We start from the raw sequence: 13,116 nt of genomic DNA on the forward strand, positions 1-13,116 counted from the left end.
CCAAAAGTGCAGCCTTTATGCATCCAAGGGCATGGCATTCTTGGACCCTAGGTACTAGCCGTGGAGTTTTGTGAACATGAAATATCTTCTTTTATGTGTCATTTTTTCATTATGCTCCCTCTGTCTCTCGCTTTCTCCTCTTTCCTCCAGTGGTTTTCCTTGATAGTCTCGTCTGGCCTGGCTTGCTGTATATGTGCGTGCGGCTGCGTGTGTGGGCGACTGTGTGTCTTTTAACGTGGCTGCGTTCGTGCTGCCTTTGTTTGCTCCTGCTTTATGGGTATTTGTGTCTGTTGCATAGGTCTCTTCATGAACGCATTGTGTGCGGTTTTCATGACGGTTGGACCTACGGTCTCTGGACACTTTATTGGGTGCACCTGTAATGTCTCATTCAAATCACGCCTTTGTGTTTTACAACGCGGGCACTTGAGATTTTCTGATAACGCTGCGTGAAACCTTGGGTTTGAGCGTCGGACCGCTCAGCAGGGGCTGGAATACGAAGCAAGTGTTATAGCCGAAACAAAAGCGAGGGAGGCAGTCCCCCTTTTGGAGAGTTGAGACCTCCACGTCCTGCTTTCATGCCATTTCTTTGCAGTTTCTGCATAGTCAAGACAGAGTACGAACGAGCCTCACAGGACGCGCCGCTCGACTCATTACTGTAGATCTGCTTTAATGTTATCTTGATAAGAAGGAAAACAATTGTAACAACTTTGTCCTCTTGTGCTTTCTCTCTCTCACCCTCTCTCGCTCGCTCTCTTTGTCTGTGTTTGCAGGGCCTGTTCATCTTCCTGATATATGGGGTGTACAACACAGAGGTAAGTCTGCATTCTGTCTCAAGGCTGTTGGAGTGAATGAGAGAAATGACAAGTTTCTGATGGGCTCCTTGCTTAAAAGGTGTGTGGGGTGTTGGAGTGCTTGGTGTGTGTGCATGTGTGTGTGTGTGTGTGTGCGTGTGTGTGTGTGTGCGTCTGTGGATAGAAGCAGGGAGGGGAAGGTGGGGAGGGGGACATCGTTTCCACACGAGCGTCCCACTGCCCTTCATGCTTGGACTAACTTATATGCATCTGAGTCCGACCATTAAACACTGACACGCCGCGGTTCTCAGCCACTCATTCCTCACCCACATTGGCTAATATTTCACTGCCTCTTTAAGTTTTTAAACTCACGTCCCTCCATTTAGCATCCTGACAAAGCCGCCGGCCAGCGCGCTGCAGGACCCCGAGCACCGTTCATAGCAGGGCGAAAAAAGGAAGCAACCAACAATATGCAATGAAGGAGTGAGGATATATGCCACTGAGATGCTGCGTTATTACCATTTAGATACACCACAGCTGAGCGAGGGGGGCGAGAGATGGAGATGCGGTTTAATGGATGAGACACAAGTCATGAAAATCACTCTTGGTCAAATGGCTCTTGGTGTATGTTAATAGGGTCAACTTTAAACGTGCTTATGTGCCGCGATCTCTGAACTCAGGCTCTTGCTCATTTTTGTTAATTCTCATTCTAGAATTAAAAGAGAACGTTAAAAGGAGTTTGATAAAAGCAGCCTTTGAGTAGTTTTCCTGTCAATAAAGGACTGTTTCCTCCACATGTGAGATCAATTAATTTTAAGGTTTATTTCTGATTAATACAAACATATTTTATCTTTTCATTTGTCTGTAGGCTTTGATTATTTTGACTACAAGGTCATCCACAAACATATAATTTTCCTCTTTTCTTCTCAGAGGTTATGGCCAGTATTGCATTAGTCTCACTCCTTCTAATTTTTAATTTTGAGCTCCCATTTCTTAATATAATCTGATCATCGGGGCGGACGTCTCCCAGATAACAGCCTGGGGAGCATTTCCTGCCGTTTTTGTTTCGTCCTCTCTCTTTCATTTCTTCATCTATGTCTTCTTCAGAGCATGAAGAGCTGTCCCTGAGTCATATGCCGCACACCAATAACGCAGAGCCACGGTGAGCTGACCCTTAACACTGTAAAATAAATCAGCATTGCGTTCTTGCTTAAGTGGCTTTTTTAGCACTTGGGAATTCATTTTCATACGCTCAACTCGTCCTTGACCTTGGGGTCTGCACAATTTGTGAGCAGCTCATGTACATGTTCCAGTTTTCCAAGGGACGACACTCTTTTGTTAAGGTTTGAAAAAAATGAGTAATATTGTCATTATTCCCATGTACACTGTCCTTTCACTACTTTTCTGATGAGCTTATTTTGTTCACCCTCGCCCTGCTCGTCGTCATTGTTTTCTTTGTGTCTTGATGTTATTCGTCGACGTGCGGCACAGAGCACAGCTGGCTTCAGTTTTCACCCTCGACAACACCTGAAAGGGGGGCGTTTGAACAAAATCAGCGACGCTGAGTGGGACATGATCAAAAGTTCCTGTTTCTTCCGTGCAATCGGTATCAGGTAGAGGGCAACGTGAGGTTCTTCTTCTGTCTGTATTCATTTAAGCCAAACAGCCTTGATGACTATCACACGTCAGTCCTCCAACTGTATGGATGAACTGCTCCTCCAGAGGCTGACGGTCATCGCTGGCATAAAGACCATATGGGGCACGAAGGGTCAAGTGAACACATAGTACTGCATTGTGGCATTTTGTTTTGTTGAAGTTATTTATTGGCAGGAGTTGTTGCCGTGGTAGTAGAGAATGAGACCGGCCTGTGTAATAACTCCACAGGCAAAAAAAAAAACAGTAGTAGAGCAAATGAGTCTGAAGGAAATCTGCTTTGATATGTTAAAGGAGGGTGAATGAATTACCTAGTGTCTCGAAGTCAGACACGAAGCTTGTTTTCAGGCTCAGTAATTACAAATACCGCGTGGAAGACCGATCTCGTCGGCCGCTATTACGCTCAAAACACAACGCTTTAATTGCTAATTTCCGCACAATAGCCCCCCATTATTCATTCCAATTAGCTTTTCCTTGGTGGTCACCTTGTAATCCCTTGCTTTGATGACCTTTCATTTCCATCAGCTCCAAGGAAGTCGGCAGGTGTTGCTTTCATATGGTAATCGCTTAGCGCCCATTTACATGGGGAACCACACTTTGCATCAGCGCGGAACCTTGAGTGTGCGCAAAACCCCTTAAACACATAACAATCATCTAAAACAATGCCCTTCCCCTCATTGTCAAATGATTAATTAAGTTGTGTCATGTAATTGCCTCAGCATGCTGGCTGCTTTTGATATCAGTGAAATCCCCAGGACTTAGTTTCCCCATTAAATAATCCTGGGATGGAGTTGCTTCAACATGTGCGCCGCGGCGAAGGCCTTCTGCAGGAATATCAGAAATAATAGGGGGGGTGTGGAAACGCGATGCTGGTGCTGGTGAATCCACCCTGTCACCAGGCCTGAGCTGTCTTCATTATGTGGCCGTATGCAGAACATCCTCTGTATACATACGCTGTCATAATTTATAACACACCCTGACTTAATGAAGCCATAAGCTATAATGCATATTCACTAACGCGGTGGGCCGGGCCGGGGAGGGCTGCAGTGATGAGCGCCCAGCCGCTACGCAGGCACACTTTATAACTAACTTCCAGAGGCGTCGGTCTACTTAACTTAGCACCTAAAGCTGATTTGTGTGTGTGTGTGTGTGTGTGTGTGTGTGTGTGTGTGTGTGTGTGTGTGTGTGTGTGTGTGTGCGTGTGTGTGTGTGTGTGTGTTTTAATATTTAAAATATTTTAGTAACAAAGCCTGTGTTGTTTTTAATTTATATATTCGTTCACTTCATTCACTTCTTCTTTTTGACAATCTAAATTAATTATTTTGTTGTTTTGTCAATTTAGTTCAATTCTGTGCAATTAATTTCTTCATCCTTTTGTCGGTTAGAATAAGGTAAAACATGAAAAATATATTATATTATAATAATAATAATATATTATTTGCTTAAATTAGTTATTAGTTAATTAAATATTTGATTAATAAAATTAAATCAGTATTTTTATGCAGTTAATCAGGAAATAAAGGACTCATATTAAAGTGGTATATACCCTCAGGATATGGTCTATCTCTCGAACATGTGACATTCTTGTCAGGTATTGCATGTGTTAAATGAAGGCGTGCTCTACACTGTTTTATCCAGGGTGTAAAAATGTAATCTGTTCTGCTAGGGCGGTCGCTTCTCCTCCAATAGCTCCATTTGTTGGTCCCAGCGCTCCGTGTTGACAGATGATAGCTTGAAGTCGTCTCCTTAGTTTGCCAGCTCTATGTGTCACTTTCAAGTCCCATTAGCCACTGGGACACACTGGAACACCTGCGCTCGCTCGCTCTCTCTCTCTCTCTCTCTCTCTCTCTCTCTCTCCTGCTCGCTCGCTCACTCCCTCACCCGCTGTACCTCCTCAGCTGCTCTCTACAGTAACTAACACTCAAATGTGCTATTATCGTCATACACTCTCTTCTCGCGCTTGCTGAATTTTTTGGGTGTCCGCAGACAATTTGCTGTGAAGCCTTTTTTTGTGTCGATTCGTTGTAGGCGCTGCGACAGATGCACTGATCTCTTGCTCTCCCTCTCTCTTTCTCTCTCTCTTTCAGGTTCGGAGCACGGTCAACAGGATCAAGGAGAGGAGAAAAGCGCTTAATTTTTCAGTATGTAATCTTCCGTTTTCCGTTGAATCTGTGATCTGTGATTCTGAATGTGAACCTTTGCGTTTCTTTTTGTGTGTGGGTTTCTCTAACGCGCTGGTGTGACACGCTTAATTCCTCACGTGAAAAATAAAAATCACCGCTCCCGCAGTGTCAATGAAAGCCGGCCACAAAGTGCCGGTATCTGCTATCCTCTCACTACCAGGCGACAGTCTGTGTTAGATGCCCTTATACATCACGCCGAGACCCCAGACCCTTCATAATAGCCTCCCCCCTTTCTCACTCGGCCCATTTCAGGTCCTTCATCCAATGCAATGTCAAGCTCTGCGGTGGGTTACAAGTTTCTAATCCAAGACAGGCTGTCCCCTGACATTAAAGTGTCAAGCCAGTATTTATACCTTGTTGGACACTGTTTGGCTGAAAGGATGGGATTTGTGTAGGGTGTGTGTGTGTGTGTGTGTGTGTGTGTGTGTGTGTGTGTGTGTGTGTGTGTGTGTGTGTGTGTGTGTGTGTGTGTGTGTGTGTGTGTGTGTGTGTGTGTGTGTGACTCACACAGTCACAGTAACAGTCCGTAGCACCACATGCATACTGTACCTGCTGGTATGCTTCTACCTGCTTGCGTTCATTACATCACACTCCTCCTACTATTACACAGAGAAAAGGTCGTGTTTGACAGATCACATTAACTCCTGTTCCCAGGGTGTGTGTCATGCTTTGTGACCAGCTCCTCCTCCTCCTCCCGTTGCTCGCTGACCAGCAGCTACAGTATAGACCCCGCACTCACACACTTAGACACTTTGAACAGTTTCTAAATATCAGGATACGCTTGTTTCCTTTCAGCCCCTCCACCTTGAAGATGAACACTGTAAGGAGGAGAATAAATTACCAGATGACGCCTGTGTGTTTATTTGTGTCTTTGTGCTGGGTGGTAGAGGTGGCCCCTAGGGGCCCCTTGGTACCAGGTGCAATCTGATATATGGGCTGCACCCCCCCCCCCACATAGCGTCATATTTACTGCTTCCTCTCTCATTTCGTGGTGGCAATTTTCCAATCTTGGTGGGTTCCGTAACCAGAATGGGTCTTTTAGCCATCACTTGCCTGACGGTTTTTAGCTGGTGCCATTTTCAGTCATAAATCCCGGCAGAAATACTGTATGTACCTGTCTTTTGGTTAGATAGGAGACATTTGGCTCTAGATGACTGCACATGCCCCTATATATCCCCTTGTTGTAAAACACAAGATTGGCTAGTGTGCCTCGCCAGGTGAGGGATAAAGGCTTTGGCAATGTTACTGCATATGGGGTCATTTGAAGACAAATGGCACTTGTCGGAGATACAAGGGTTTATACGTTGTTATTTGCAACGATCGGATGAGTAACGCCGTGAGATAATTCACTGTAACCATTTAAAGAATTACAGTGGCCATTTCCATTTAAAAAGAACATTTGATGATTTGACTGGCTCTATTTATCCCTACAGTAAACAGAGAGGATTACTAACATCAGAGTGGCTCCATTGTGAAGCTGTGTCATCGGGTCTGATCCAATATGGTGTATATAACATACATGGCACAAAAATAATTTAAATATTGCGCAGCCAGTTATATATTGCTCCTGGTGTGGTGGCGTTACTGTACACACCTCTGACCTTGATGCCCCTTCATATAAATTCTATCAAACCTAATCGCACGCCCACCCTCGTTTAATTTCGCACTTCTGCCGACCTCTCAAGCCCATTTCCTTGTAGTAGCCCTTTACATGGCCGTGGGTCACACATCGAGCTTTTTTTCTATCCCCTGGGGTGAGCTTTTACACACACGCACACGCGCGCTCATATCCACTTTGACCAGTGTATCTTGGCTGTTTGATACAACTGCCTCCTGACCCACCCTGACCTCTCTCTTGTACACACAGCCAGATTGCTTTGTGAAATAAAGCTGTCAGTTCCAGGACCCAAATAAAAAACAACCCCCACTGCTCCATGCCCCTGACATCACTGAAATATAGATAGAAATTGGAGGCAGATTAGTTTTTTTGATCTTCATTCAAGTTTTGACAAGATACGACAAGCGATTTGTTGGTGACCGTCAGTTTTGGCATTGGAACAAACATCCAAATACTTTTCTTGTTCTTGCCTGTAGTGGCAGCACATGGCTGCGTGTTGTTGCGCTTGTTCCATAAATAAACCAGCATTTCTTGCGGGGAGCTCCAGTTGCAGGGGCTTAAGGATGTGTAGCTCTGCATGTTTCTGTCTTTCTGTGAGTCTGGACTTGAGGAACACACAAGCCTAGTGAGAACAGCAGGGCCAGTTGTTTGCCATGCGAGGTCCTGCCTGATAGAAGTACAGTATGTAACACGAGAGGCCTGCACCTGGTTGAAGCCCACCAGTCTGTTTGAGAGCTGTGCAAACAAATGGGGTTTCAGTGATTGCCGTTTATTTTGCTCTGGCTGGACGATGTGTGTGCAACAAAGTGCTCTCAAAGTTAAATTCACTCAGTAGATTCTGAGGGTTGGCGCTGGAGTACTCTGAATACTTCTGTAATTGTAATTACAGTATTTATAATAGCCTGTGGCATCTTATTTATTATGGCAATGCAATGAGATATACATTCTTAGTAATCTGCAATGCCATGAAAATAAAATATCAAAACCCATTGTTGAATATTTTACACATTATATTGATTTTTGACACAGTCAAGATTTTGTTCAATGCAAATCTCATAAACCAGTAAAAGTGGGTTTAAACTGGAATATACTTGGAAGAGAACAACATAATGCAGCTCACTTCATTAGGTGAATGATGTTCCTAGAACTGCCATCTTGCTATACTTCAACAGGAGTAAAACCCCATGGTTCTGTCAGGCGTCTTACCGTTTACTGGCTCCTCGTGTCTTACAGAACTGTGCCAGTTCCCGACCATCCAGCTCCGTTACCAGCTCCTGCCGTGTCAGTGTCCCGGCCGGCATTACTTCGAGCCAGGAGGAGGAAACCACCACCACCACCTCCACCGGCAGAGACAGAGAGGAAGAGAAGGCCAGAGGTAAGCTGTCAGGCCCAATTGCCACTCATGGAAATCACTTAGAAGGGGACAGTAGATACAGTGTGGAGGCGGCTTGGGGCCGAGTGCAGGTTCTGTCAGGAGGAATGTGATGAACTGTTCATAAAGCAGCTCAGTAGCACTTGTAGAGAATCACCCAAATACACTCAAATGCCTTCTGCAAGCTGATAACTTAACGCTGTGAATAATTTTGTAAATGACAGAATTCACTGTCTGATTTTTATTGTATTCGCTGTCTTCTCATCTCCACAAAGCACCAGCTCATCTTACAGTTGGGGCTTTGTCGCTTTTGATCATGGTAACAAGTGCATTAACTAATTATGGAGGTTAGCTTAGCGTTTTTGTAGATGATCAGCTGTCTTTTTGCTGAATAGAGAGTGACATGCTCACTTGCTAATTTGATTACGCTGCCAGCCTTGCCACTCAGAAAAGCACAACCAATCCACTGTCTCTTAAAATGAACAAGGAAGGCCACTGATTGTCTAGGTATTTTTGAAAATTTGGAATGAAGGATGACATTTCAATATATAGGAGTAAGTGAAAATGTGTTTAGTGGCTTGTTTACCTTTTATGTTATTGTACCCTTTCTTTTGAAGAGGGCAGTACCTGTAACCTTGCTTTTTTAATAGTTCACTTCAGAAGTGGCTGTTTTTTCCTGTGAAGGATTTTAATTTTCACCATAGTCTAGTACCTCAAACGCAGCGAAGGCTTTTCACTGCTTAATTCAATTACTGACAGCTCATCCGTAGCGCGTGTTTATGCCTGTGGGCAGACTAAGTGGGTGGACCAACTCACCCAGGTATCTCAAATGACGGAAGATGACACTCTGTCCTGAGTTTCAATGACATTTCTCTTTCAGTTAAAGTGGCCTTCTTCCACATAAACATTTTTTTCTTACTTATGTGTACTCACATTTAGTTGTGAGTTAGGTTGAGTTTAGTTAGGTTAATCTAAGTAAACCTAACATGGTTTTATGTTTCAATTTGTATTAGCAGGTGCTGTAAATGACAACTACAACCTCCACTATTATATACCTGTACTGTACAGAGGCAACGGCACGTGGGTAGGAGTGGGAAAAGTAAGCAGAAAGGAGGGACTGCAGGTCCTGTGAGGTGTTACCAGTAGACAGTGGTCAGTACCAAAGGGACCCAGAAAGGGCTGCTGCCCTGCGGGTCACGGGCATCTGAGGCTGATAGACAGACTGGAGAGATACTGTACATGAACATATCTGTAAGGAATTCATGAAGCAGTAAAATATGAAACAGAGAGACTTGCTCTTGGTTGAAATCACACATCAGAACTCTCCTGCACCATAACACTAACCAGATGCCCTGGCTTCGATCTAGCTGCCTGACCCACGCTGCACTCGGCAGAGGTGGGACTCCTTCGGCTGAGGGAAAGATTGGAGCCAGAGGAGAAAGAGGGAGTCGGTCCACTCTGTAATTTATGTCCAGCGTCAGTCTCGTTTTGCTCTAGTTAAAATCTGCTTAAATCAGACCTTTATGTTAATGATGTTCCATCAGCCAGAATAACTATATTCTGGCTGATGGAACATCTAGAATAACTATATTCTGGCTGACTATAATAATTTCATGCTTCTAATGAATGGAATAGAGTGCACATGACATACTGTAGCACGTAGTGTTTCTCATGGTAAATAATGTGTGTAATGGTTTATGACTCTTACGATATTCACAGTTGAATAGTACCTGTGCCGTGTGTTATTGCCACTGTGATTTACAGTGTTTCGTTTGCAGGTGATTTGCATGGCCCCCGACACTGCTTCCTTCACTCAGCGCGGAGCAATGGTTAAATCAGTCCTTACCCCACATTTGCATGTCTGGGCTGCTGCCTTAGGCTGACAAATCAAAGCCGGCAGAACAAATAATGTTCTTGACCAAACACAAGTGGGGACGTGACTATTAGATGGTATTTTTCAGGCCATTTGCTGCCCCTCCAATCTGTTCCACACCCACCGCTACAACATGCAGATGCAGGCGGCGCCGTGTGATTGATTGCTGGGACCGGCTCCGCTGCAATCGCACATGTACAAGTACAAACTAACGTACTCGGAGAACACCCTAACTAATCATCATGACTAACTTATCTCAGCTCACTGTCATTTGTTACGGCTTGAAAGGTGGTTGTTTTTTGATCATCTCAGTATTTAAATAAATACATTATATATATTATATAATCTATTCATAATATATTATATATATTGTGTCTATTTATTTGCCCGGATTTGTAAGTGTTAGAATGTTAATCCTTCTGTTTGGGCCGTGTGCTCCACATGCAGTACAATATGTCTTCTCACCAACACAAGCGGGGAAAACAAACAGATGGGCCCATTTCCGTGATTTTGTCTCCTGTGAAAGTGGTATCTTGCGTGCACAAGGTCACCGCTGTCTCGGAAGGGTGCATACATGTGTTGGTGTGGGTGGGTGGGTGTTTGTGGAGCGGAGGTCAGCTTTTGATACCTTCATGCCTTTTCAAGTTGCTTGGCACAAATGTCCAAGGTGCACAGTAGGCTATGTCGAGGGTGCGTGGCAAAGAAAATGAACAAAGTACGGCACGTATTTGCTGTGAGCACAAGAGAAGGACAAGTGCATAACGTTGGAATAAAAGGAGAGTGGGGGGTGAGGAGAGCGGGGCAGGGAGGCATTTGAATAGTAAAGGGGGAGGGCTTGTGGGTGTTTATGTACGTGCGTGAGTGTTGCATTTCTAATGAGATGACCCCAGCACAATGGAGGAGCTGAAGGTCGCGGGCCCTTTCAAACAGGAATAATGTACTAGGTCACCAGTGTTACTTCGCGTCATGTTCTTGCTTTGTTCACGCTTCCTTCTCGGCAGTTATCTTCATTTTACGGTTCAGTTTTTCCATTCAAAAGGTCGTTGAGGTTTCACGTGGTGGCTTTACACACTGCCTGTAGAATCTGAGGGCTATTTCATTTCTAATTAAATTCAGGTAATTGTGCGGCCTTGATGACGCGTTTGTTTCCTGTGGTGTTACTAAAGTTTAGGTTTTTGTTCAGAAATAGATGGTCTTCATAATATCACACATAATTTCTGGTATCATTTCCAGTCTCGTGAACCCAACTCGTAGGAACCACGCACCAGCTCTTTGCTGATATACGACACCTCACTCCAGTTGCTCTTTTCCAGACATGTGTTCCTCAGCATCCCGCACAATTAGGGGCCTTGTGGATAAAGTAGGTTGTCTGTCTATTGCATGTCCCCTTCAGATCACACACAGATCTTTCTCTGATGATCCCCTCCGCTCATTCACCAATCACCAACTCACTGATATGCAACAGGCCCCACTTCCACGAAAATACAGAAAATGCAACATTCACTTGAGGCATCACATCTTGAAACCATGTCAGTCTTTCATGTTTGCAGATACCCCAAGTCTGGACCCTGCGAGATGGAGGAATGATCATGCTCATGCATCAGAGGGATTTTAGAGATATTTGAACAGTGGCCTGTGGAAGAGTTGAGTTGTTCTGTCATGATGTAAACATGCCTAGAGGCTGACACACATCAGTTTAAGAGAAAAAGCAGCAGTGAGATGCTGCTGCTTAACCTTTGTCTGTGCATGTGGGAGTTTCTCTCTCTTGTTCTTGTGGCACAATTGCAACAGAATTGATATTAAAAGCATGTATGTGTAAAACTCTATGTATATTTGTGTTGGGTACAGATATCTTTTAATTGTAACCTCAGTTGAATGGCTGAAATAATGTTTTTTAGGTATATAGTCAGATTGAGATGTTAGACTGGTTGTTGTCTATTAGTTTCAGCTGGAGTAAGAGGCCACTTGTATTTAGATACATTTACAGCCCTGGGGATTGACATCACATCGATAATTACGAGCAGAATCAAGGAAACTGGAGACAAGGTGTGAGTGTGTGTGCGCGCTGGTGTGACAGAGAAGCATTTGGTCTCTGAGCGGCTGCTTGTGTTCAGTGTCTCCCTGATGCAAAGTGATATGTACTAATTCTACATCTGCTCTGACCAAACACAGGTCCAAGATTCAGCCGTGTCATAAAAATCACTTCTCTCAGCACAGATTACATTTGATGAACTCTCTCTTTTATATTTTGAAGTGCTAAACAAATAAGTGGAGCTGACTTTTGCGAATGTTTTCGAGGGAATTGGCTTCTTGGTTTGAGTGTTTAGAGGATGTGTGGCCCTCAGATCGGCTCTTGTCATGTGGCCTGAAGCTTTGATGACTTGATTGTATCGCCACAGTGTAAATACCCAAATATCAGTTTGCAGTGTATTTACATTCCTCCCCTTTTCCTGCCTCCTCTCTTTCGCTTACTTCAGCTTTGCTTCCTTTTCTGCGGATTCCTTCCCTTAACTTTGCTGTCATTTCTTTTTCCGAGTGTCAGGAATGAGTCAGGATTGAATTGTCACTGGCAGAACTTGTCTGCTATTTCTCAAATACCTCCTTAGGTCATTTAAAACACTTAAACAACTGCGTTCCCTACCCTTGTGCTCTGCTGTGGCATTTTAGATTCATCACACCCAGCCAAACAAACCCAGGGATGAAATATTGAGCCCATTTGGTTGTTCTTAAGTGGCTTTAAGCGTAACTGTTTATGCATATTCACCCAACTGCCACAAAGTGTACTGTGATTTTCAAATTTGTTTTCCCCAGTTGTTCTGCATAACGCCGCCACGGTATCGTGCACAGACAAAAGCCCTGTGAAGGGAATCTATTCATAATTCAATGAAACAACAAGGCACATGCTGTGGCATTGTCAGATATAACAAATTGAGGAGGAAAAGAGTTGAATTTGTATCTGCTTACGGAGGTTGACTGCATTATACATACTGCAGGTGCCGCCGAGAGCGTGGTAATAGGATATATGATGGATGGCCAAGCCGCGTGGGCTCCCATTCCTCTGGGTTATTCATCTATTTATCTGCTTATTTATTTATTCCTTCACCCAGAGAGACCCTCACAAGCTCAGGATTTGCCTAAGGTGCAACAGTACGAACCTCAATGGGGCTCGACACTGGCCAGTATGGAAATGGAGCTGAGCTCAGAGGTCTGGAAGTTCTCTGCTGAGCATGTGTCAGGTGCCATAATGTAGCTTCTGGTGTTTATGGCTGGCATTTTGTTTTAAGCAGAGCCACTTTGGAGCAATCACGATAGTAGGATCAACTCACAGCAGCACCGAGACAACAGTCAGGGATTGTTGTTAGGTGTTGATGCTGCAATTCCACTGACTTCACCTGTCAGAATTCAAATGTCAGACTAAGATACAAAATCTAACCAGAGATACAAAACATTGTAGATGTTGGTCTCATTTATTTAACCACTATTGATTGATAACATTTGTTTATGGCTGTCAGCTGACAAGAAACCAGAGCCACTGGGCCTCCGGTGACACAGTATTAGCAGCCACAATGTTAGCTAACTGACCTTCATGTTAAACCCTGTCACTGCTCCCTTATCAGCGGTGTCAG

At 44.2% G+C, this 13,116-nt stretch overlaps 1 protein-coding gene across 5 annotated transcripts in view; it reads left to right on the forward strand.

Moving 5' to 3' along the window:
• LOC114852996 (adhesion G-protein coupled receptor D2) overlaps nucleotides 1-13,116 on the forward strand; it is a 58,792-nt gene that overhangs the window by 27,079 nt on the left and 18,597 nt on the right. For 4 of the 5 annotated variants that reach the window (XM_029145776.2, XM_055507745.1, XM_055507741.1 and 1 more), the window contains 3 exons: nucleotides 771-812; nucleotides 4,532-4,585; nucleotides 7,479-7,620. In XM_029145776.2, the coding sequence (XP_029001609.1) occupies nucleotides 771-812; nucleotides 4,532-4,585; nucleotides 7,479-7,620 (238 nt within the window). Of the gene's footprint in view, nucleotides 1-770; nucleotides 813-1,898; nucleotides 1,954-4,531; nucleotides 4,586-7,478; nucleotides 7,621-13,116 lie in introns of those variants that run through there. The other variant, XR_008694343.1, reaches the window with a different exon arrangement.

Source organism: Betta splendens, chromosome 4, assembly GCF_900634795.4.
Source record: "Betta splendens chromosome 4, fBetSpl5.4, whole genome shotgun sequence".
Taxonomy (NCBI): Eukaryota; Metazoa; Chordata; class Actinopteri; order Anabantiformes; family Osphronemidae; genus Betta; species Betta splendens.